Genomic DNA, 25912 nt, shown 5'->3' on the forward strand with positions numbered 1-25912 from the left:
CCAAAGTATAGATGCAAAGTTGCTTTAAGCCACTTTTACACCCTTCAAATCAGGGTGCAGATGAGGGACTGAGCTGGTCTCTGGTGTAAATGTTCTAATTTATCTGGCAGTCCACAACTGAAGGGGCCTGCAGCTGGGATTACTGGGGCACAGGGACACCTCAGGTCCTGTACCTTTCTCCTATGGCACACTCCTTTTGCACTGGAGATCAGTAGGGGTTGGTGTAAGTGCTGTTCCAGTGGTTCTTTGACACTGAAGGATTCCCCGAAGTAGAAGAAATATTCAGGAATAAATTTCTGGCTGCTTTGTGCTCTGCTGTCAGAGAGGGGCCCAGGATCTGGCCTCTGTGCTGGGTACAGTCAAGTCTTCAGTGTTGGATTTATACATTTTGAAGAAAACACCTTAGAATTAGAGAGAGTCTATAATTAGAATCAAGGTGTTATGTGAAACATTGGCTACAAGATCATAAAGAATGTAAAAAACAAGTTTTTAAATTATTTGTTGGAATTAACATTTTATCACATCTGTAATGTATAATTGCTTAGTTACCTTTATATATACAGTAGATTTTTTAGACTAATTAAATAGCATCACTGCATCAAAATTTTCCATAAGTAGGACTCTAATTTTGCATCGCTATGTATTAGGGCTGTCCAGCAATTAAAAAAATGTATTGTGATTAATCACGTGATTAATCACACTGTTAAACAATAATATTTATTTAAATATTTTTTGATGTTTTCACAATTTTCAAATATTGATTTCAATTACAACACAGAATACAAAATGTACAATGCTCACTTTATGTTAAGTTTTGATTACAAGTATTTGCACTGTAAAAATATAAAAGAACTCGTATTTTTCAATTCCTCTAATACAAGTACTATCGTGCAATCTCTTTATCATGGAAGGTGAACTTACAAATATAGAATTATGTACAAAAAAACCTGCATTCAAAAATAAAACAATGTAAAATTTTAGAGCCTGCAAGTCAACTCAGTCCTACTTCTTGTTCAGCCAATCACTCAGACAAACAAGTTTGTTTACATTTGCAGGAGTTAATGCTGCTTGCTTCTTGTTTACAATGTCACCTGAAAGTGAGAACAGGCGTTTGCATGGCACTGATGCAGCTGGCATCGCAAGATATTTACGTGCCGGATGCACTAAAGATTCATATGTCCCTTCATCTTCAACCACCATTCTAGAATACATGCTGATTACGGGTTCTGCTCGATAACAATCTAAAGCAGTGCAGACCAACGCATGTTCATTTTCATTATCTGAGTCAGATGCCACCAGCAGAAAGTTGATTTTATTTTCTGGTAGTTCGGGTTCTGTAGTTTCCGCTTCGGAGTGTTGCACTTTTTAAGACTTCTGAAAGCATGCTCCACATCTCTTCCATCTCAGATTTTGGAAGGCACTTCAGATTTTTAAACCTTGGATCGAGTGCTGTAGTTATCTTTAGAAATCTCACATTGGTACCTTCTTTGTATTTTGTCAAATCTGCAGTGAAAGTGTTCTTAAAATGACCAACATGTGCTGGGTCATCATCTGAGACTGCTATAACATGAAATATAGGGCAGAATGCAGTTAAAACAGAGCAGGGGACATACACTTCTCCCCCAAGGAGTTCAGTCACAAATTTAATTAACGCATTTTTTTTAAATGAGCATCATCAGCATGGAAGCATGTCCTCTGAAATGGTGGCCAAAGCATGAAGGCCCATACAAATCTTTAGTGCATCTGGCACGCAAATATTTTGCGACGCTGGCTGTAACAGAGCCATGAGAACCCTGTACTCACTTTCTGGTGACATTGTAAATAAGAAGAGGGCAGCATTATCTCCTGTAAATGTAAACAAACTTGTTTGTCTGAGCGATTGGCTATACAAGAAGTAGGACTGAGTGGACTTGCAGGCTCTGAAGTTTTACAGTGTTTTGTTTTTGAATGCAGTTATGTAACAAAAATAATCTACATTTTTAGGTTGCACTTTCACAACAGAGATTACATTACAGTACTTGTATGAGGTGAACTGGAAAATACTATTTCTTTTGTCTATCATTTTTACAGTGCAAATATTTATAATCAAAAATAATATATGCTTTGGTTTCAATTACAACACAGAATACAATATATATGAAAACATAGAAAAACATCCAAAATATTTAATAAATTTCAATTGGTATTCTATTGTTTAACAGTGCAATTAAAACTGATTGATTTTTTTAACCGCGATTAATTTTTCTGAGTTAATGGTGTGAGTTAACTGTGATTAATCGACAGCCCTACTATGTATCTGATTTAATGGGAAATATATGCGTAAACTGCCTGCGCATAAGTAGAAGTGCTTTGTTTTGAAACTCTCTGAAAAGGCGGATTCACAGTTTAAATATATCTGATGGAGAAATGATTGTATGCATTGTAAACACCATGGTAAGGAGATATAATTCATTCTCTGGGCCAAATTTTAGAGACTTTCTCTGAAAATAGTTAAATTTTACACCCCAAAATCATATCTGTTAGTATCATCACGTGCAGTAATGGAATGCCCCTAGTTTTGTACCTTCCAATAAGCAGCTGCATATGACAATCACATAAGGTCTGTGTGGACACACAATTATCCTATTTATCTCTGGTATTTCAGGATTTTCAAGCCTGGAACAGCTGTAAGGGGGGAAAAAAAAATCTTCACACTCTCTCTCACATGCGCAGGCACACTTGGAACAGCTGTAAGTTTCATTCTTTTCTGGTTCAATAGCAATAGAAGAAAGGCCATCAATTTTTAGGGGAGGTAAAGGTGAGGATGAGATGGGATTGAACTTCTCAATGTGTTTGATATCCCTTTATCCACTGTTAGGCTTGTACAGTTTGCTTCCCCAACTATGCTGGTCCCATTCGACAGACTAACGCAGAGGGTAAAGATGGCCTCGTCCTTGTCTCTCTCTAAACCCTGGTAGGCCAATTGATTCCTAAGGGGAGCAGGACTGAGCAAACAAAGATTACTATTGTGAGAGGCCTTTGTATGGCCATACCACAACTGGAGAGGAGCCTTGTGTGTCATCTTGCCCTTCCACCTGCTGTGTGATTTATAGGAAGATCAAGTTAACTTCTATGTTTCTTTTTTTATTCTCCTCACATCGTGTTATTACTAGTTTTCCCCTCCGTTTTCTGGGATATGTTAAGGGTACATTTTAGACATTTACTTCAATGACGATCTGAAGAAAACCTGGGCAAATAGAGAATTCATAACTCCTCCCTTTGTTTTTTCTCTGTCCTTTTTCATCCTATGATGATACTCATCCAATTCTGTTTTTCACTCCTTCTGTATTATTTTGCCTCTCTTGCTGCTCTGTTCTATTCTGGGAGCTGATTAGCCAAAGTGAATCTTAGTAGAATCTTAAGCTCTGAATTGCTGGCTTTGAGAAATGAACTCTAGTAAGTTTTACTGTGCTGAATAGTTTTACTAGAACAGTAATTTTATATTGTGGAAATTTTCATAGAAATGATGGCTTAGTAATTTATATACTGTAGCTGGGAAGTAGCTTTCAATAAAGTTCCAGTCCTGCAAACATTTGAGTATGGCTACTCACATATTTTGAGTGCAGTGCAATGTGACTACTCGTGCTTAAAGTTAAGCAAGTGTTTAAATGTTTGTAGTACCAGAGCCTATTTTATCCCTGTGAAAATAACTGGAATAACATTTATTTTCAAGGTTTAATTAAAAAAAACAGCCTGATTGCTCTTCTTCCATATATCATTTGGACATAAATCTATTTGCTGCAGAATTTTTTAAAATACCTGAAACAGTAGTTACTGAAGTCAGTGAGTACTGACCATGCTATATGATTTACTTGACTATAGCCAGGAAGTAAATGTCAGTCTCTTATTAGCACTTCTATGTATCACACTTTTTTTTTACATGGCATTACAAGTATATTTAATTTAAAAGAAGCTTCTTGAATTTTTCCCTCTGGTGGTAGCTGCAGTGTTTCCAGATTTTTCTGGGAGTAGTATTGTAGAGAAACCAGGGAGAGCAAAATTTTCCAATGCTCTCTGTGGCATGCTCAGAGGCACTGAAGATTTCAGTACTTTCCAGTGGACGTGTGAAAAAGACCACAAACTGCTAGACAAGGTCATTCATATATATCAATAAATCAGTTGCCAATGTAAAGCAGTTTTATTACAGACCTGACTAATAAGAGTAAGTCGTGAATCTGAGCAAGAAATGGACTTGCTTTGTAAAGAATGGTGGATATTTGGAGGACTAGTGAAAACTGTGCTTCCCAAAAGAGTTGGCAAACAATGAGAGAACAAGAAGTGCATCTATTCAGTGGAAGACCTAAATTGGGAGACAAACAGGATGACCACCACCCCCCAATGGCTTTTAAGCATTTTATCCAATTGACAAAAGAGGTGTATGACACAAATTTTTACACAAGGGTGGAGAGTGAGCCCACCCATACTCAGTTAGCAGTGGTGGCTCGCTCCTGTCTTGCAGAGTTGGACCTTGCTCCCCACTCCAGAGGTTGCAACGTGGCACATGGGATTGCATGGGCCAGCAATCCCATCTGCCATGCAGTGCCATAAATAGGCATTTTAGTGCCTGGGGTGAGCAAGCATATTTGCACCCCCTACTAGAGCTCTACACTACAAGACTATTTTTTAATCCTGCTCTCGTCCTGCCTTGCAATATCCCCTCCCACGTGCTCCTGAATTGTGTCCCCAGGGGTTGGGGATGCATGCCCGGAGCTGCTCTTGGGCACCCCAGCCCCCCCACCCAGGGCAGTTGGAGGGTCTGGGGTTCACCACAGTGGCCTAGGCTCCTTGGTTGTCTCATACCGTGGCCTGGCTCCAGCTTTCAGCCTGGTCAGGGAGCAGAGCCTGAGGGTGAAGAGGAGGAGCAGGGGTGGGGCTCCTGGATATGTACTGCTTTTGCATTTTGAAAAGGTGGTCACCCTACCTCTGGGTGGCCCTAATTGCCGCTGTGGGGTGAGTGCAAGGCGGGCTCAATCAGCCCACCACCAATGACCCATCACCCTTCTTGGTTGCAAAACCTTGCTCTGCCACTGAGTGTACCTAATTAAAAATTATCTTCAAGGCATATAGATAAAATACAAATCCAAACTCATGGCAGAGAACAGATTTAGAGGCAAACACAACATGATGCAAAGATACCCACAACAAGGGCCGTGTTAAAGATCTTTTAGTTTGTGCACTGAATACTATATAAACTCACTTGTGGTTCAATTAAAATGTTCTAATTAGTACACTAATTGTCAAGTTTCAATGTACAATTTCTGAAATCAAATCAACTTTTTTTTTCAATTTCATAATCTAAAATATGGGTATTTAGATTAAATGTGACTTGTACTCCAAACTCTAAGAGGCATTTTATCTACAAGTTCTTGTTACAGTGTTCCATAAGACTCAACAGATGGCAAAAAATTGATCTCCCAAGAATTCCAGGGCTTTCTAAAAATGGACTATGAATTAATCTTAAAGTTTCAAGCACAGTTTGAAAATCAATGTTCAATAACATCGACTTCCTACTACTGATCCCTTTTATTTTTAACGTAGGAGAGGTACAAAGTAGGTCTCCCATAATGATTTTAGCATAATGCCTTCCTTTATTGCCTGTGGATAAATCTCCCTTGAGTCTCCCATTAATTTCATCTAAATTCCCAGGTCTGAGCCCTTCCAAATCAGCATGGTGGATTATTTGGGGATATAGTGGATATGTGGTATAGTAGGGTGGAATTGGGGGATGGGAATGTGTGCTGGGTCAGTTGGGGATATGGGGATAGGGATTATGGATGATGGGGTATTTGTAAATGTGATGTATAGTTAGTGGGATTGGGGGTGTATTATGGCATACGGCATGTGGACGTGGTGTGCAGTGGGTGGAATTGGGGGACAGGGAGAGATGGTGAGTAGTGGACATTGTGTGGGCATAGGGTATGAGGTGGGTATTTGGGAAGGTGGAGGTGGTGTGCAGTGGGTGTAGCTGGAGACAGGGCAGTTGAGCATTTGGGGATATTGTTTGTGGTAGGGCTAGTAGGCAGGGCACTGGACTAGAATGTGGCAAACTGGGCTCTGCCTCCCACGTAGGGTGACCAGACAGCAAGTGTAAAAAATCAGGACAGGGGGTGGGGGGTAATAGGATCCTATATAAGAAAAAGACCCAAAAATCGGGACTGTCCCTATAAAATCGGGACATCTGGTCACCCTACTCCCAGGTGAGCTCGGCCAAGGACCCCCTGGATCTCTGTCCTTGTCCCCACTTCGTACAGCCTGGTGAAGGGACAGAGGCTGTAAGAAGACATAACAGGTGAGGGAGCAGCCCCTCCGATGGGGTACACGGTCGCGTCCAGGGTAACAACAGCGCGCGCGCGCCCTCACCAGGCGCCACCCCGCTACCGTTTAGGTAGTAGCGCGCGCCATCGCGTCACGCGCTCTGCTCTCTGTCAGGTGGCGGTAGGCGAGAACGACCGCTCCTTGTGCGCTTGCGCGGAGGGAGTGGCCCGTTGGGAGAGTCTGCGTGGGAGCCCGTACCCGTGGTTTGGCTCCTACTCGCTGCTCAGGGTGGGGACCCCTCAGCCTCTGGTCTGAGAGGCCCGGGCAGGCGGAGGGGAGGGAGCGCGCGGCCCGAGGCAGCGGCGGCTCCCGGGCCGGGGCAGGATGGTGTTCGAGTCGCTGGTCGTGGACGTTCTGAACCGGTTCCTGGGCGACTACGTGGTGAACCTGGACAGCTCCCAGCTCAGCCTGGGCATCTGGGGAGGTAACGAGAACCCGGCAGCCGCTCCCCGCGAGGCGGCAGGGCAGTGCCCGGCCCCCCTTCATACCCCAGCCCCGCGGGGCAGGCCCTTTCTCGCCCTCGGGACCGGGCGCCTGCCCCGCTACGCATAGGGCCCGTTTCTCCCGGGGCTCTCGGCAGCGCTGATCTCCTGGAAGTGTCTGGGGGCGGGCGGGGCCCGGGCTGCTGCGCAACCCACGTGCCGTTGCCCCGGGGTGTGGCCTGCTCCCCGCGCTGAGCACGGCCCGGTGCCCCCTGAGATCGCCTCGCCTCCGTCATCTTTCGGAGGGTGAAGGGACTTTGCCAGTTTAGGGAGACTGCTTCCGTCTGGGGAGGACAACGCTGTTGTTGAACCCAGCGCGACTAATGGGAAAAGAGCCGAGAGCAACGTTCTTGTTTATGGATTTGACAGTACTGATATAGAGCCTTGTCTATCTTTATAGTTCGTGTCCCCTGTTCCCGTATCACGTTATTGCAAAAACAGGAAATTGTGACGGCAGAACTAGAGAAATTGGGCTGGGGGGCTTTAGGAACAAAGGCAATATCTGAAACTACTTAACTTTCTTAAGAAAGATCGTGTAATCTTTGTATTGGTGTCTCAGTTTGGCTGAAAACTTTTGAAAGGCGCTCTTGACATCCAAGATCAATGTACCCTTTAAAACTTTTTGGTCTGAGGGCCACATTGGGGTTGCAAAATTGTATGGAGTGCCCGGTAGGAAAGGCTGTGTCTTCCTAAACAGCCTGGCTCCTACCCCCTATCTGCCCCCTCCCACTTCCTGCTCCCTGACTGCCCCCCTCAGAACCCCTGCCCCATCCAACCCCCCCCCCCCCGCTCCTTGTCCCCTAACTGCCCCCTCCTGGGACCCCACTCAGAACCCCGCCCCATCCAACCCCCTGCTACCAGTCCCCTGACTGCTCTGACCCCATCCACTCTCCCACCTCCCCCCCCCCCCCCCGGGACTCCCATGCTTATCCACCCCCCACCCCTGCCCCGTCCCCTGACCCAGAACCTCCGCTCCATCCAACCACTCCCTGTCCCCTGACTGCCCCCTGGAACCACCCTCCCCTTATCCAACCTCCCCGGCCCCCTTACCATGCCGCTCAGAGCAGCATGTCTGGCAGCCACGGCGCCTGGCTGGAGCCAGACACGCTGCCACGGTGGTGCTCGGCAGGAGCGTGCGACCCCACTGCCCAGAGCGCTGCCCTCACGGCGGCTTGGCTGTGGAGGAGTGGGAAGGGCTAGCCTCCGTGGCTGGGACTTCAAGGTCCGGGCAGGACAGTCCGGCGGGCTGTAGTTTGCCCACCTCTGCTTTAAAAACTCTAGAAGGAAGTTGCATTTTAAACACTCCCCTGCAGAGTTTAAAACCTAAACAGGTGAAGTGTTCAGAACCTGAAAGTGAAACTGCCTGTGAATAAAAGTGAATCAGACTTGATTGAATTTTCATTATTCAAGGGGAGAGAAAAGCAAGTAACAGTATTAAATTTAATATTGATTCAAATTTTGTGACATAAAGTGGAAAGAGAAAACAGTTTTACTGTAAACAGATGATTTGTTAAGGATGTATAAAAAGTAGTATTATTTTAGTGCTTCAACATATAAACACAATGTGGAAGGTTTTATTAACTTGTTTGGATTTTATTTCTTTTTAAATAAAATTTATCAGGAATGGCAAGTATAGTAACTCCTCACTTATAGTTCTGTTCCTGAAAAATGCGACTTTAAGTGAAATGATATTAAGCGAATCCAATTTCCCCATAAGAATTAATGTAAATAGGGAGGGGGGTTAGGTTCCAGGGAAATTTTTTTTTGCCAGACAAACAATTTTTAAACAAGCAATTTAATACTATGCTGGGGTGGGGGGAGTAGAGTGCACGTGCTTGTGTTTACAAACATACTGTACATATAGTACAGTACTATAGTTGGGAGGTGCCCCTGCCTTACCCTACACAGGCACAACCAACTGGCACTGGAGATGAGGCAGGCAAGGAGGCTGAAGGTGCTGTAGGCTAGGAGAAGCACATTGCGCAGCAGCGGCAACTTCCCCTACTCTGCAAGCACTGGGGCGGGGGGGCTCAACCCTCAGCCCGCCCACTCCACCCCTCCCCCCAAACCCTCATTCTTGACCTGCCTCTTCTCCCCCCTCACCTCCTCCCCCTTTACTTCACATGCTGCATCCGCACTCCTCCCTCCCCTCCCTTCTGAACACTGCAAGCCAGCTGATTGCCACTGGCAGGAGGCAGGGGAGGGAGGGGGAGCCTGCATGCCGAGTCCTCGCTCCTCCCCCCTCCCTCCTGCCCAGGGCAATCAGCTGGCTTGCGGCGTTGGGGAGGCAGGGGGAGCCTGCACGCAGAATCCTTGCTCCCCCCCTCCCCTTCTCTCCTGCCTCCGTAACGCCACAAGCCAAATTGCTGCAGGCAGGAGGAGGGGGAAGGCGCTGATTCCTGGGGTCTGCCGGTGGGCGGGAGGCGCTGTGGGAAGGAGAGGGCATAAGGAGACTGCCAGCTGTGGAAAAAGCAGGCAGCCAAAGAACATAAGAGTGGAGCATTGCACAACTTTAAATGAGCATGTTCCCTAATTGATCAGCAATGTAACAACGATAACTGGGACGACTTAAAGTGAGGAGTTACTGTATGGTCTTTCCTCCTTTTTTTTTTTTTTGGAGGACTCACTGGATGTCTGTCTGAAAACATTGTAACCAACTCCCTCTTGTCCAAGATAGGTTTAATCCTGTGTGAGCTGTGGTATACAGAAACAGGTAGTGTGAGCAGCAGTGATGACCACACCACAAGCCCTGAAGGTGTGTACTGTAGGCTCACACAATGGTATGCATGCAGGAATCATAAAATAAACAGAACCTTTACTCCCTAGTGTAGGTGGGGAAAGGGAGTTCAGTAAAGTAGCAAACAAGTCATATATGTGTGTGCGTGCACACAGATAAGGTGGGTGAGGTAATATACTTTATTGGACCATCTTCTGTTTTGGTGAGAGAGACAAGGTTTCGAGTTTAAATAGAGCAAACTTGAAAACTTGACACTTTCAGAAACAGAAGTTGGTCCAGTAAGAATGTTACCTCACCCACCTTGTTTCCCTAATATCCTGGAAGCAACACACGCATGCACACACGCATGCATGCAAAAAAAGTCAGTTAATAACATGCCTTGTGGTTCTATATCAGCCTGAATCCCCACTGGCCCCATTGTGTCTCTGGAGCATGCACACATTCTGAGACAGTCCTTCTCAGCTAGGGGTTTTCATGTCTCTAGTGCCAAGGCTTCTTTCTTGAAGCCCTTCCTTACTCATAGCCCCTTCTTACCCAGGCCTTCACATGCTTGGGCCAGATTATAGGAGCTTTCCTTGGTCCTCTCAGGACTGGGACAGTCCTGCCTCACTCTCCAGTTTATCTTGATGGTTTGTGTATCCATTTCCACTCCTGGGATTATTTTACTGGTTGAGGAAAAGGGACTCAGCTCTCTGTGAAAACTTCTCTCTCTGATCAGTCCTAAAGTTGCAACAGCTCAGCTCCCTGCTGGAGAGAGAGAATGCACCTTTGCTAGCATGTTTATTGTGAGTAGTGTACCTTAATTGGAAGGACTGAGTTATTGAAACTTTGTTAAAGATGTCATGTTTCCAGAATGTTAATTGCTCACTTTGTTGTTTTATTAGCTCTCCAGTTGTCCTACAGGAAGACAAGCCTGAATTTCTAATATAAAAAACTCATACAAACTTTCAGCTGCCCCTGTGTGTGTCAGAGCAGGAGTGCCGCCAGCTTTTTTTGCCGCCCTAGGCGGTGGAAGGTCCCGCCCCCGACAGAGGCGGTGGAAGGTCCCTGCCCCCGAAATACCGATGACGCCCAGGGCGGACGAAGATCCGGCCGCCGTGGTCGCCGCCCCCCCAAATGTTAGCACCCTAGGTAACCACGTAGGTCGCCTAATGGGTTGCACTGGCCCTGTGTCAGAGGGTAGAAGCTATTTTTTTTCCCCCTTTGTGGGACGTCTTTAAGACTTCCCCTGGCTGTTTAATCCAAACAGTATTGGGCTGAATCTGATCTAACTAGATTTTTCTGCACTAAATGGAAATTGCTATATTTACCTATGGAAGGCAGTTTTGAGATTTGGCTGTAACATAATGGCATGTAAAACCTCACTTACTGACTGGTCTTTTCCCCACTTCCCTTGGAAGGGACACAATTCTACAATCTAACAATTTAAATTGTTGATTTTTTTTCCGGAATAGTCTGTAAAAATCTTTGCTTACTTTCATACTTTTGTAATAAATTTATCTTTCCTCCTTGATATTTACGTACTTGCAATACTTGACAATGCTGTGCTTTCTCATAGTGGGTTATTTAAGTTTGGTTCTCTTTAATTTTATAACCAAATCCCTCTGGCCCTTATAAAATTTGGTGCATGGAAAATGAGTTTTACCCAGTGGATTCATTTTTCTGATAGCATCGCTCCCAGAACTGTACTGGGTAATCTGTGGCACTGTTGAAACAGCATCAGAGGAGGTTGATTTGCACTGGTCCATGATGTGGTGCAGTTGTGGCATATGCAACTCAAAATATATCTTTCATATTTTGCATTATATGTTAGCCTTTCATTCCAAAAGATCTCAAAGGCTTCGGAAAATATATATGCTCTTTCCATTCAAATGCCACCATCTCTGCAGCAAAGGGTGGCAGTCAGTCAACAACCTTCCTCCCCCCTTCCCCCCACTATGTTATAAAGCCATGGATCTCTAATGACCAATTCACCTTTTGTCCTATTTCCAAACTAATGTTATGGAACTCAGTTCTTTCACCTTAGAGGAATGAAGGCTTTTTGCCTTAATATTGTACTGAAAACTAATAATAAATTTGCTGCTTACAGTCTCTTGTATTACCACTTTCAAAGTACATTATCTTAATCCTGATAAATATATTTGCTTTGAATACAGTGAAACCCCGCTATAACACGATGATTGGGGTCCAGAAAATTCGATCGCGATAAATGCGGGGTTGTGGTATAGCGGGGTTACAAAAAGTGTGCCATTTAAAGCTGGTCAGTTTCAAGCCGGTCAATTTCTCTTGGGCAGAGAGCAGGGGAGATGTGCAAGGGGCAGAGGAAGAGTGAGGAGCAGCTGGGGAGGAGAATGGCTCTTCCTGCCAAAAGGAGAAGCAGGGGTTAAGGGGTAAGAGGCAGTGGGGAAGGCACGTTCCTTTTTTGTTGTTGTTTTTTTCTTTTTTGCGCACTTGGGGTGGCGGGAGCCACCTTATGATCGCGCTATATCCGAATTTGCATTATCGCGGGGTTTCCCTGTACTTGTCAAGTGAACCAACTTGCACTGTTTCATGTGAATTTTAAGTTACACCTAGATAATTGCACAATGCTGCAACAGTGAAATTCTTCTGGTCATGGTAACTAATGTCTTTGACCCTTGCATTACAGCATTACTTTTGTGAACTTCATGTCCACCCTAAACTTCAAATACAATTTTTAGTCTCTGAAAGGTGAAATATGCTAACTTCAATCTTCCAGATGTTGCACTGAGCAAAATGGTTGTAACTTTCAGGGCTTTGAAGCTGTGCTCCGGCTCTGCTCCAGCTCCAGGCAAAAACCTGCAGCTCCACTGCTCCGGAGCTGCTCCGCGCTCCAGCTCTGGGCTCCACTCCAAAGCCCTGTTAACTTTTTATATTTTTGTTTAATTATACTCCTTGGTTTAACATAAGAACATAAAACTGGCCATACTGGATCAGACCAGTGATCCATGTAGCCAAGTATCCTGTCTTCCTGTGGTGGCCAGTGCCATATTCTTCAGTGGTAATGAGCAGATCAGGGCAATTATTAAGTGATCCATCCCCTGTTGTCCAGTCTCCTGTTCTGGCAGACAGAGCTTCAAGGACACACAGAACATGTGGGTTGCACCCCTGTCTGTCTTGGCCAATAGCCATTGATGGACCTATCCTCCATGAAAATGTCTAATTCTTTTTTGGTCTCCAAAACATCCTATGACAATGAGTTCCACAGGTTTACTGTGCGTTGTCTGAAGAAGTATTTCCTTACGTTTGTTTTAAACCTTCTGCTTATTAATTTCATTGGGTTCTTGTGTTATGTGAAAAGGTAAATAACACTTCCCTATTTATTTGCTCCACAAGAATAGATTGTTCATGATTTTACAGTTCTCTATCATATCCCTGCTTAATCATCTCTTTTCTAATCTGAACAGTCCATTTTTAAATTTCTTTATATGGAAGCTATTCTATAGCCCAGTCAGTTTTACTGCCTTTTCTGTGCCTTTTCCAATTTTAATATCCTTTTTTTGAGATGGGGTGACGAGAACTATATGCAGTATTCAGAATTTTTTTCCCAGGTGTCTGGCTGGTGGGTCTTGGCCATTTTGTGTTGGGAAGGAATTTCCCCCCAGGGTTAGATTGGTAGAGACCCTGGGGGTTTTCGCCTTCCTCTGCAGTATGGGTCATGGATCACTTGCAGGTTTAAACTCGTGTAAATGGTGACTTCTCTGTAATATGAAGTCTTTAAATCAGGATTTGAGGACTTCAGTAACTCAGTCAGAGGTTAGAGGTATATTACAGGAGTGAGTGTGTCAAGTTCTATGGCCTGCAATGTGCAGAAGATCAGACTTAAATGATCATGATGGTCCCTCCTGACTTTAAAGTCTATGAGGTCTGGGCATACCATGGATTTATAGTGGCAGTATGCTATTTTCTGTCCTATTATCTATTGCTTTCTTAATGGTTCCTAACATTCTGTTCTTTTTTTTTTTGACTGCTGCTCCACATTGAGCAGATGTTTTCAGAGAACTAGTCACAATGATTCCAAGATTTTCTTGAGTGGTAACAGCTAATTTGGACCCCATCATTTTGTATGTATAGCTTGGATTATGTTTTCCAAAATGTATTACTTTGCAGTTACCAACACTGAATTTCATGTGTCATTTTGTTGGCCTGCAAACCCCATACTAAGCAAAGATAGGGCTGGAGGGAGGGGAAGGAGGAGAGTCTCTCCTGTTTATAAGCAAGCAGCTTTATCACAATCCCATGCAGCTCCCAATCATGGAGGGAGGCACCCACAGCTGCAACCAACAGAGGAAACAAGGTCTGCTATAAAGGGGAGAGTACAGAGAAGGAAAGGGAGGCATAAGAGCCTGGGATAGCAATGGGATGATAGCTCTGCACCAGGCTGCCTCTAAGAAAACAGCCAGAAGACTGAAAGAGACTGCAAGCACAAAAGGTAAAGGGCTAGCAGACTTAATTGGAGGTGAGGGTCCAGGAATTGACCTGAGAGCAGACTATGGAGGGTCAGTCAGGAGAAGCTGAGACCCCTCAAGAGACTATACTAAGAGATGGTGACACCCAGTCACCCAGTTTTGTGATATCCCTTTGTAACTGTAGTTAGCTTTGGACTTAACTGTCTTGAGTAATTTTGTATCGCCTGCAAACTTTGCCACCTTACTCTTTGTCCCCTTTCCCAGATCATTTATGAATATGTTGAACAGCATGGGTTCCAGTACAGATCCATGGGGGACCCAGGTGTTTGCCTCCTCCACTGTGAAAATTCACCATTTATTTCTACCCTTTGTTTCTTATCTCTTAACCAGTTACTGATCCATGAGAGGACCTTCCCTCTTATCCCATGACTGTATAGTTGGCTTAAGAGCCTTTGATGTGGGACCTTGTCCAAAGCTTTCTGAAAGTCCGGATACACTATATCAACTAGATCACCCTTTCCATATGTTTGTTTGACTTTCTCAAAGAATTCTTTTAAATAGATGGATGAGGCACGATTTCCTTTTACAAAAGCCATGTTGACTCTTCCCTAACATATTGTGTTCATCTATGTGTTGGATAATTCTTTTCTTTTAACAAGGTCATTTTGAATTCTAATCCTGCCTTCCAAAGTGCTAGCAACCCCTTGCAGCTTGGTGTCATCCGCAGATTCTATAAGATACTCTCCACTTATTTATCCAAGTCATTAATGAAAATATTGAATCAGACCGGACTCAGGGCAGACCCTTTGGAACCCTATCAGATGTGTCTTCCTGGGTATGACAGCAGCTACTGATAACTACTCCTTGAGTATGATCTTTCAACTAGTCGTGCACCCATCTTATAGTAATTTTATTTAGACAACATTTCCCTAGTTTGCTTAAGAGAATGTCCTGTGGGACTCTCAAAAGCCTTACTAAAATCAAGATAGCCTGTCTACAGGTTTCCCCCCATCCACTAGACCAGTAACCCTATCAAAGAAGGAAATTAGTTTTGTATGATTTGTTCTTGACAAATCCAATATTGGCATATATTTATAACCGTCTTATTCTCTAGGAGCTTGCAAACTGATAGTTTCAACCCATTTGCCTGGTACGAGTTAGTCTTACTGGCCTATAATTGCCAGGATTGCCTCTGGAACCTTTTTAAAAAACTTGTGTTACATTAGGTATCCTCCAGTCATCTGGTGCAGAGGCTGATTTAAGTGACAGGTTACATACTGCAGTTCTGCAATTTCATATTTGAGTTCCTTCCGAACTCTTGGGTGAATAGCATCTGGTCCTGGTGACTTATTGTTTAATTTATCAGTTTGTTCCCAAACCACCTCTATTGACAATTCAATCTGGGACGGTTCTGCAGATATTTTTATCTTCCCTTACAGATGCTAACCAGGGGCGTGCGCAAGGGAGCACAAGCAGGGACATGCCCCCAATAATCAGCGAGTGATGGTTGCGGCGGGGAGAGAGGCTTCCCAGGGAGTCTTCTCTTCCCACTGCAGCTCTGGGGCAGGGGGAGTCCTCTCTCCCTGAGGGCCGGGTGGAGAAGTTGGGGCAGCAAGCTCCTCCTGGGATCAGGGATGGGGAGAGGGAGCTTCTGTGCCCCCCCCCAGAAGGGGTCAGATTTAAATTCCTGTGCACACCCTTGATGTGAACTGAATGCATGTTGATCTAAAGATTAGTCAATCTGTTCTGAATCACTTATAGATTTACCAAGATTCTATTTAGAAAAAAAAACCAAAAAAAAAAACCCAGGTTGAGTTCTAAAACAAAGGACAAGTAGAAAAACATATAAGTATATTGTAAAAAGAACAGGAGTACTTGTGGCACATAAATTTATGCTCTAATAAATTTGTTATTCACTACGGTGCCACAAGTACTCCTGTTCTTTTTACGGATACAGACTAACACGGCTGCTACTCTAAGTATATTGTGTAATTCTATTTAATTTTATAAACACTTAAAAATACTATTTCCATATTAACATCTGAGAACTTTCTGGCCAGGAGAAAATAAAAGAATTATGGAGACTAACGTTTAGGGTTAGATGTATAATCATGGTTATAGTATGAGCTTGAGTAGCTAGTATTGAAGACTTGCACTATGAAATAACTAACCTAACTTCATTATCAAGTTTAATTTTAAATAAAACTACTATGCCATTTGTGAACAATTATGACTTCTTCCTTGTGCTTCAAAAATGTAATTTAATTTAACAAATGTGAATATTGTGATGTAAGAGTTATGTATATATGAAATGCCCTTTGTTTAAGTAGCTAGATTAGATTTGCATAATTGTGCACATAAATGTAATGTAGTTTTCATAGGCCTAACTTGTTGAGACCATTTGGAAACTATGGGAAGAATGTAGAATGCTTCTTAAGTGGTATGTCACTCAGGGAGTCAATAATGTTAATGCTCTGACTTGCACAGGCTATCAATACATTTTCAGGTGTTTTAATCTAGAAATCTTTCAATTGTTTGGATATCAAATTGTTTGGTTACCAGACGGTTGGGTCCTTCTCCAAACAATCCTGCCACAAATACGATGGGAGAACTGCGGTCCAGCTGGAGTGCCCTCAGATAAGAGGGTTAGTGGGAGAACCAGAAAGATATAAGTAGCTGTTTTCAAGTAAATCCTGAACTCTGCATAGCTTGTGCAGGGTGATTATATTGGTAAAGAGGGAGCCTCTCCCCCATGGAGTTCAGGAGTGGTGAAAGGGAGGGTATTGTAATCCCACTTATTCTCACCTCTTGCCCTCCTCAGTAGCACCAAAGTACTCAGAAATTTTAGTGTTTAAGGCTTCAACATAGTACTTAAGCATATTTCTAACTTAAAGCAGTCCTCTGGATTCAGTGGGACTGGGTACTCAAAGTGCTTTAAGTTAAGCATGTGTTTGTGTACCTTGCTGAATCAGGACCTGAGTGCTCAAGAAAGGCCAGTTGAATGCCTGTTTTTCTTCTTAGTAGGTGGCCTGATTTTTCGTAAGTGCTGATTATATTCAAGTGCTGTTAAAGTCAGTGGGAGATGCAGGCATGGAGCACTTACGAAAATCCATTCACTCTTAGTTAGGAGCCTAAACAGGCATTCATTTTTAAGCACCTAGATTTTAACACATTTTTAACCTTAACAGTCATTTCATTTAGGTTTTTGTGTTACAATTTCTTAAATTTAAAAACAAAACAGTTATGAGGCATGCTAAAAGTTAAAATTAAGTTGGTATAAAAAACTTTGTGAGGAATGGAATATTATAATTCTTTGGACCTGCTGACCATGCTCAGAGCAGAGTCTATTGGTTGCGAGTGAATAGTGTGGTAATGAAATAGCAGTCAACTTGAAGGGTAGTAAATGTTAAAACTCCATTTAAGACAAAAAGGGAAAAGAAGCTGAAAAGAGAAATTTTAAACCATTTTTTTGCTTGGCTGCCAACCACAGATTCCCTCTCCTACTCCCCTCTCCTTTTTAAGTAAGTTGGTAGTGTTTTATTTACATTAAATATGTAAACTAGATAAAATGTCTCTCAACTATTGCAGTAGGTAAGGAATTGATTGCAGTATCTTTTTATTTTAACTTTCTGCTCAGAATATCTGTGATATGGTACATGGAATATACGTGGTATGGTACAGCTTTATTATCAGCATCATCACAGGTAAAACTAAAGAGGTGGGAAAAATAACTCTTCCACCAAGCAGTGATGTATGGACTGTTATGTCATCCAAGAAGCCAAACCAGTATCCAGGAATGAACTCTTGCGCTTTCAGTATGTCTGCCTGTGTTAACAGTTTGTAGCTAACTTTTCTAACACTTATAGCTGACAACCAAAGTTTAATAAATTATGTCGTAACCCATGCAGTGCACTGTGGTGTTCATAAGTTAGCTTTTTTTTGCAAACTGTGAAGTATTAGTATACTTAAAGCTACACAGAAGTAAGGAGAAAAAGAGCTCAGAAAAAAATAAATGAAAATAAAGGTGGAAGTGAAGATGATGGTAAATGGCGAAACAAATAACCATATTGATTGGAGTGGGAAAGTGACTTAAAAAAAGTGAGAGGAAAATATGAATGAAAATAAATGGAAAGTTTGAAGACAAGATGCTTGAGAAGGAATAAGAGAAACGATAGAAAGGAGCAAATGAGACAAGGCCTGATCCAAAGTCCGTGGAAGACAATGGGAGTCTTCCCAGGACCAGGCTGAAATCAGCGTTTTATTATTTAAAACTTGTTGCTAATAAGATGTGTTACATAGTCAATTTAAAACATGTGGGTAAACTTTTTAAGCAATGACTAGGGCTTCAGTGGCATGGCACTCACTAGTCTCTGGAATTTGTGCATGGAAAACCATTCAGATCTTTGAAGATGCACGTTTTAAAAATATTTACCGGGTAATTTACAAACCAAATTATAATTTAATTTATAAATGAGATGTTTAAAGCCTCTGAAAGTTCTGGAAGAAATGTAGTATAAACAAAATTTAACTGTTGACCTGGAGAGTCCTATTACTGCAGACGTTTCACAAGATTTTGTTGGATGACACTGAGAGCTGTGGCACCCTCCGTTGACTAGTAAAAATAAACAGCCTCGTACAGTACAAGACAGACTAAAATAAAAATGCGTTTTTAACTTTAGGTTGCCATTATGCATAGATGTATATGGAGGAGCATAAATGTAAAACAAACAAGCACTTGAAGTGATGGAAAGTAGATAAATATTCAAATACACTCACAGTTCATATAGTCTCTTAAATACACACATTTGAAATGGTGACATCTCTTAAGTGAAGATTTAGCATTTTTACCTGAGCCCTGCAATGAAGTGTCATTACCAGATTTCATTATATCTGTAAAATGTTGTTTAGATGATTTATTGGTGTATTGTGAGGCACAAGTAATTCAAATTAAATTGCCTATGTCAAACTAAATAAAAAATCTTTTTTGATGGCTCTCTTGTTTACTTGACAATTTACAAAGGTCCATAATCGGTAGTGTATTTCCTAGTCACTGGCAAGCTACTGATCTACTTTATATGTATGTAGTTGTGCATCACAGCAAATTCTTCTTCATGGGGCCTCTGCATAATCTTATTTATGGGATATAGTGTTCCTGGTGTCAAGCTGTGATATATTCCTAGCCAGCAGTGTCCACTGGTGCCACTCGGCCTCCCTCTGCAGAAGATTCCAAGAGCATAAAGGGTGCAGTGGCCTCAACTGCCCTTCAGTTGCTTTTTAGTTGCTGAAGCTGCAGTGAGCTTGAGTCACAGAGTGTCCTCAGCGCTTTCCTCATCTCTTTCTTTGTTTTGATTCTGCCCTTTGTGGGCTATTTTCTTTTTAGTTTTACAGATTATTTAAACAGATTATTTAGTACACTTTTCTTCAGATTGAAGCATAAAGAAAAATGAATCGTGCTGAAAATACAAATTCAGAAGGTATAATAAACTTTGTTTGGAGCTGAATATTGTTCTTTGGGCCTGATGGGAATGCTGCTGACACTAAAGTCTATTGCTTGCAAATGGTGTTGCACAGATGTGCAGCTCAGTAAGGCCTCTAGTTAATGCTCTTATAGTTGCTTTGCCTCTACAGTGTTAACTGGAATGAAAAGCAGGAAAAGCTTATCTAAGGCTAGGTCTACACTACCCGCCTGAATCGGCGGGTAGAAATCGACCTCTCGGGGATCGATTTATCGCGTCCCGTGGGGACGCGACAATCGATCCCCGAATCGACCCTCTTACTCCACCAGCGGAGGTGGGAGTAAGCGCCGTCGACAGGAAGCCGCAGAAGTCGATTTTGCCGCCGTCCTCACAGTGGGGTAAGTCGGCTGCGATACGTCGAATTCAGCTACGCTATTCACATAGCTGAATTTGCGTATCTTAAATCGACTCCCTCCTGTAGTGTAGATGTACCCTAAGTAAGCAGATACAACTTGGTATATACACAGGCAGCAGATCTGTTGAATAGCAATGTTCTGTGTTTATTCAGGTAGTCACTTTTCTGAGCACATTCACACCTAAAGACATTTACAGTTAGATTTACTTAATTACTTTAGTTGGAAACATGAACATTAATTGTAAGCCTATAGAAATCAGTTAAATGTAGGGCTGGCTCTAACTTTTGTGCCGCCCCAACCAGCAAAAAAAAAGCGCCGCCCCGCTGTAACACCCCCCCCACTGAGCGCCGTGCCGCCAACCCCCCCCGCTGAGTGCCGCGCCGCCCAACAACCGCTGCCGCCCTGTCGAACACCCCCTCGCCCCCCACCGAGCTGCTGAACCCCCCCACGCGGAGCGCCGCAGAACAGCCCCCGCCAAGCGCCGTGCCGCGAAACAGCCCCCGCCGCACTGCCCAACACCCCCCGCCGAGCACCGTGCTGCCGAACACCCCTGCCCTCCACGGAGCGCCGCGCCGCCGAAACCTGCGCCGTGCTGCCGAACACCCCCCGCCGAGCGCTGCGCTGCCGGAACTCTCCCCCCCCCCCCCCCCCCGCCGAGCGTCACGCTGCCCCCCGCCACCCCAAGATTGGCCGCCCCTTACCAGGTGCTGCCTGGTGCCTGGAGCCGGCCCTGGTTAAATGGATGTTTACCCAGGCTGTTGTTAACAGATGCAATTTCAGACTTTGTGACTTTTCTGGATTCTAGGGCCTCGTCTAAAACCTACTGAAGTCAGTGAGAGTCTTCCATTTCTTCAGTGGCTTATTGGTCAGCTTCTCAATCAGTAACAGAGGATCCAATAATTTACTCAGTCTTTTTTTTTTTTTTAAATATCAGTTCTGGTATGTTAACAAGTGGCACATAATATTCTGTATAGAAATTTAGAACACCTAGTTCTATAGGCAATTCTGATACTTTAAAGCATGTCTCAGAGAACTTTTGTGTGAAAATAGTAGGAATTAGTAAAGACACATGAAACTTGTTTACATAGAGTCATCTCTGAAGGTCTCCTGATGTTGCTGTAGCACTGGTGCTAGGAGCATTGGCAGTTCTAGTGCAGACTGGCCGCTAACATTTTTGATCATGTCCCCATTGATTCTAGACCTGCTTTGAGTCATCTGGTGTGCAATAGTGCTCCCTTCATTATTGGCAACTGTGTGACATTTTTCAGGGGAAAATGTGATTAATTGCAACATACGGTCTGTTCTCTCTTCATAAATAACAAACATATTAATACTAAACTGCTATCCTAATTTACGAAAACTCACTGTGAAATAAAGATGCTTATAGGTTTGCAGTGTAGGAGATACAGAACTGTGTTTTAACTACAATTTTAACCCTTTTCATTTTTCCCTTTAGGAGCTGTAGCACTTAAGAATCTTGAAATAAAGGAAAATGCACTGGTAAGTTCAAAGCAAGCAAAAATGAGGAACTGTTACTACTGTTGTGATAATAGTTGTCTGTATAGTATATTGCACATTTTAAGTGTCATGTAAGGATGAAGTTGGTTGATTTTTAGCTAGAATAGTAAGCAGACATCTTTCATCTGAAGAAATTAATTGCTTTGGTCTTCTGAAAAACCTTCAAAAGTTCTTTGTTCTTTCGTTTTTACGGACTGCTCTGCTGCTACTATTATTTGAGAGGCCATTTGAAAAAAATTTCATGAGGAAGCTTGAATGATAGTTACAAGTCTGATCTAAAATATATTTTTAGCTTTATCAATAATAGAAAGATTTGCTGGCTAGAACACAGTTTGTCAAGCACATAATCTAGTAAAACAGTATTTGAGATTAATATTCAAATATAGAGACTAGAATCTCTTGAGCACATCAGGAAATATTAAAACATGATGTTCTTGTCATAGAAACCTTTTTTTAATTATTTAAAGTTTTGCACAATCACAGCAGAAAATTTAAGAACAGTCCAAAGTCTTAGATTTCCCTAAGCATATCGCAGAAGGTTAGAGGGAGAAAAATGAGACCTTTTGTATGGACAATACATGGTCAAAAATTTTAATCTAGCAATTACTCAAATAACTTTGGCAATATACTCAGAGGGTTATTTCACTTACCATCACCCTGTTCCAGGAATGTGGGAATTTTTTTGAAGGCCTTGGGCTTATTTTCCAGAGCTTCCAACTTGTGTCACAATAAATACCATTTAAAATTTTTTCCCGAGCATGACAGCATAGATTTTTGTTGCATGAAAACTGTATTAATGTAACTCAGTCCCAGAGTCTTAATTTTCAAAAATTAAGCACTTTGAATATTATGTGAAATATTATAAAGTATAAAACTATACAGTTGGCATTTATATCAAGAAATATTTTGCACCGAATAGTTGCTCCTGATGTTTTGCAATTTAGGAAGAAACTGGTGGAACTTCTGTTTTTTAAAATGCTTTTTGAATCCCCCAAAGCAGTGGTGGTGGGGTAGAACTTGTTCCAGACTTCCTGCAGACTATAAGTATTGGCCTCTGAATATTAGTCAGTTTCTTCTTGAGTTACATCTATGAAGGAACTCCCTATGGGAAACTGTGCCTCATTGGCTGTTGCTTCAGCCCTTCACCCAATGATGCCTTATTGGATAACATTTTTATTTTTGTAACCCTGCCTTTCAGCGGATCTGGCTGGTTTAAAAAAACCCCAAAAACTTAAAATCTAAGGAATTTCTAATAGCCTTGCACTAAGGAGCTATTGTGATAATTGAGCTACAAATTTACTCTTAATTGTGAGCTCAACTATAAAAAGAATGTGAAAGTTCTTAAGATGTCACAATAACCTATAATAGAAAAAGATATGAAAGGGAGAGAGACTGAATTACTCCAAACAAAAAGGCGTACAGATGTAACTCAAGGGCTGTGTTAAGATCACGCATGATAAATAAGGAAAGAGTGTGGAACCAGAATTGGTGTGTTGGAAACTAGGCCTGATTGGTGGACAATATAATGAGGGGATTGGCTGTTCCACCCAGTATTCCCTTTGGGGGGTCCTTAGAGAAAGAGATTTTTGGGAGAAAAATGGGCTACTGGAGCAAATGTCACCATCATGGCCACTCTTTCCACTGTCTACTGGGACCCCAGGCCTTGGTCACCCCGAGAGATGTCCTGACCAGACTAGGCCAGAGAGGGGACCCAGAAGACATCACCACCTCTACTGGGTCCAGCTGAATACAGAAGACCACCTGAGAGGAAACTGGATCAGACCGCAGCAGCAACTGCCCCTCTCAACTAATTGCTCTTTTCCTCAGAAAGGACAGTTATTACCATCTTACATGGTGTCTAAGAGACTGTCAAACAAGGGTTTTTTCCTCTTTTAAGAACTGTCTCCCACTAAAGGGAAAGGGAACAAGGGATGTTAAGCTGAAAGCCTTACTTAATATTTTACATTTCAACTGCTTTAATTGTTTTTTTCTTCTTTTCTTTATTTTTATCTTTAATAAAAGTTTAAGAGGATTTCTAATGGTGCATTTTCCATGGAATTAAGCAGGCTGAGATCTCTGTAAACCAAACCCCAGATCTTATTTAACACCTTTGACTCTCTGGGCACATATATTCTATCTAAGTTAATGCAGAAGAGCTAAAATCCAGGACTGATATCCCACAGGTGATTATCATCAGAGAAGCAGATTGACAAGTTAAATTTTCCTTTATGAGCTCAATATCTGACTTTCTTTGACAAACAAAAAAAGTGATCTGATTAATTCTTCATTGTGCCATGGTCCACAGATATAATACAATAGGTACTTCAACTTGCAGTTATTGCAGTTGGAAGTAGAAGCAGACCTGTGAGTCACTGGTAGTAAGGGAATGACCTGCTCCCTGAAGTTCTTCTCAGTTTTCCTTCAAGTGCATTGGGTGCGCACACACCTACAGTGAAATGTATGTGTGTGCCCAATACATTCACCATCTCCATGAAGTGCTGTTTGTGGCTGCAAGCTTCAGGTAAACTGAAATGGCTGCAAAATATGATAGAAGACTTGCCCTTCAAAGGATCCAGGCCTTTTCCCCCTCAAAAGTCAGACACGCTATGTGCACTGTAAAGGACTCCTGTGCAAATCTCTGTTCATTAGGAGTTTGCATTCCAATGAAAAAAAAAGCAGTTTAGACCTCACCTTTGTATTAGATCCTTGATCCAGCAGAGATCAGACGATTCTACCAAGAGAGGGTCTAGACCTCTCCATTGTTGCCAGCCAATGTTGTCTATAGGTCCTTCTAACCAGACAATCTCAACTTCCAAGCAGTCCTTTTTGACTGCTTGATCATGCTTGATACCGACTATGTCTTCTTTGGGAGACAATTATCTCGTTTTCTCTGGGCTTGGAAAGAGATCTTGTCAGACCGCTGGAGATCGCTCGAGTGAGCGACTCCATGGCTAAGTTGAAAATGATGGGGCTCAAGGGACAGCCTTGCTACACGCCGCTACAAATAGGAATTTCAGGCGTCTCTCCTTCCATGGAGCGGATGGTTGTGGTGCAGCCTTCATACAACATCCCTATTGTGAATATCTGCAAACCAGCAACATGGTAGTCTGTACAGACTTTTTCCAGATATAATGCTGTCACTCAAGCTTCTAGACGCTATGCCAGCTTTGGCAAGCTGGTTTTAGTCTGTTGAAGTGATCCAAAGGCCCAGGATCTGTAAGGTAATTGCTGATGAGTCACTTACAGCGGAATATATATACATGCACAATCCCTTGAAGGAGAAATAAAGAGTTACTTACCTGTAACTGTTCTTTGAGATGTGTTACTCACATACATTACATGACCCTCCCACCTTCCTCAATACTTTGGACATTGTATGCAGTGATGTGAAGGAGCAGAGAGGGCGGTGGTGGACATGTCCTTTTATGCTCTTGGCTTGATGCACGAGGAGAGCAGGGATATATTGACCAGCTAGTGGAACTGCTGGCAGAAGTCTTCAACATCTGTTGACAGAGTTCAGGGAATATTCTCAGTTCCCCCAGTTGGTGAGTGCAGAGAACCAGATTTTGTTGGAGGGATTAATTAATAAACTAGGCAGAGTAATCCTTATGGTAGATGCCAGCTGGGGTTAATGGAGGGGGCTTTTTCAGGTCCCAGTTCAGTCCAGGAAATGGGTATCAGAAGAAAAAATCATAATTCCCACTAGCTGGAACACAAGGATTCAGTATGGTCTTGGAGGACTCTTTCTTCCAACAGACTTGCTCTGGTCATGACAGTCAGTGTGGCTGGGACATTTATGAATAAATTAGGAATAAACACGATCAGTGCTATTCCAGAGAAAAAAATCAACTTCTGTTCTGGGAAGAGCATACTTTCCTACCAGTAGGGGGACTGCTCATCAATGGAGAGATGAACATCAGAACTACATGGCAGAAATTGGGTTAGGTAGAGTGTAACCTATATCAAGAAATACTCTCACTCCTTGTCAGTATATTTACACATGGAAACACCAAGCAAATACTCTGTGAAAACATCAAAGGACGGAGTATTTCCTTGCTGCTAGTGACTGACAGGGCTGGTTCTGCTCTCAAGCTCCAAGCAGGCTGATCTACACATTCTAATTTGTGGGCCTTATTACTTGAAGAAGGGAAACTTTCAGGTAAGCACAGATACATATTCCTATTCTGGTAATGTTGCATTCCAGTGCAGCAAAAAAAACTACTACAGACTTTTTACATTCTGCCTCTAATGTTTTAACAGTTTGAAGAAGATTAAATCTCACATCCCCCTAAAAATGGTTTTTTGTGATCTAATAAACACATGTTCAATCTAATATGGTTGTCCTCTAATATGGTTAGACATCTGGAAAAGACTCCTATACTAAGATATTTAAGAATATATGTTCTCAATTTATGTTTGGTGCTTGGAGCTAAGTGAATTGTAGCGTAATTTTGCCAAGAGAGGAGTTGGGAAAAAAACATAAAGGTAAATTCAATTAAATAGGTCTAAATATTTTTTAAAA

At 42.6% G+C, this 25912-nt stretch overlaps 1 protein-coding gene and 1 long non-coding RNA gene across 11 annotated transcripts in view; one reads left to right on the plus strand and one right to left on the minus strand.

Annotated features, from left to right (window-relative positions):
- Window positions 1-263: 263 nt before the first annotated feature.
- On the minus strand, window positions 264-6689 carry LOC122173739 (uncharacterized). The gene is made up of 3 exons (XR_006174478.2): window positions 6553-6689; window positions 2564-2664; window positions 264-401 (listed from the first exon to the last, which is right to left on the minus strand). It is a non-coding gene; the product is annotated as an uncharacterized LOC122173739 (long non-coding RNA).
- Window positions 6498-25912, plus strand: part of VPS13A (vacuolar protein sorting 13 homolog A) — a 293421-nt gene continuing 274006 nt past the window's right edge. For all 10 annotated transcript variants that reach the window (XR_010588882.1, XR_010588883.1, XM_042850566.2 and 7 more), the window contains exons 1-2: window positions 6498-6778; window positions 21329-21372. Coding sequence is in view for 8 of the 10 variants with exons in the window: in XM_042850566.2 (XP_042706500.2) it covers window positions 6679-6778; window positions 21329-21372 (144 nt within the window). In the remaining 2 variants the exon portion in view is untranslated. The remainder of the gene's footprint in view (window positions 6779-21328; window positions 21373-25912) is intronic.

Source organism: Chrysemys picta, chromosome 6 (assembly GCF_011386835.1).
Source record: "Chrysemys picta bellii isolate R12L10 chromosome 6, ASM1138683v2, whole genome shotgun sequence".
Classification (NCBI taxonomy): Eukaryota; Metazoa; Chordata; order Testudines; family Emydidae; genus Chrysemys; species Chrysemys picta.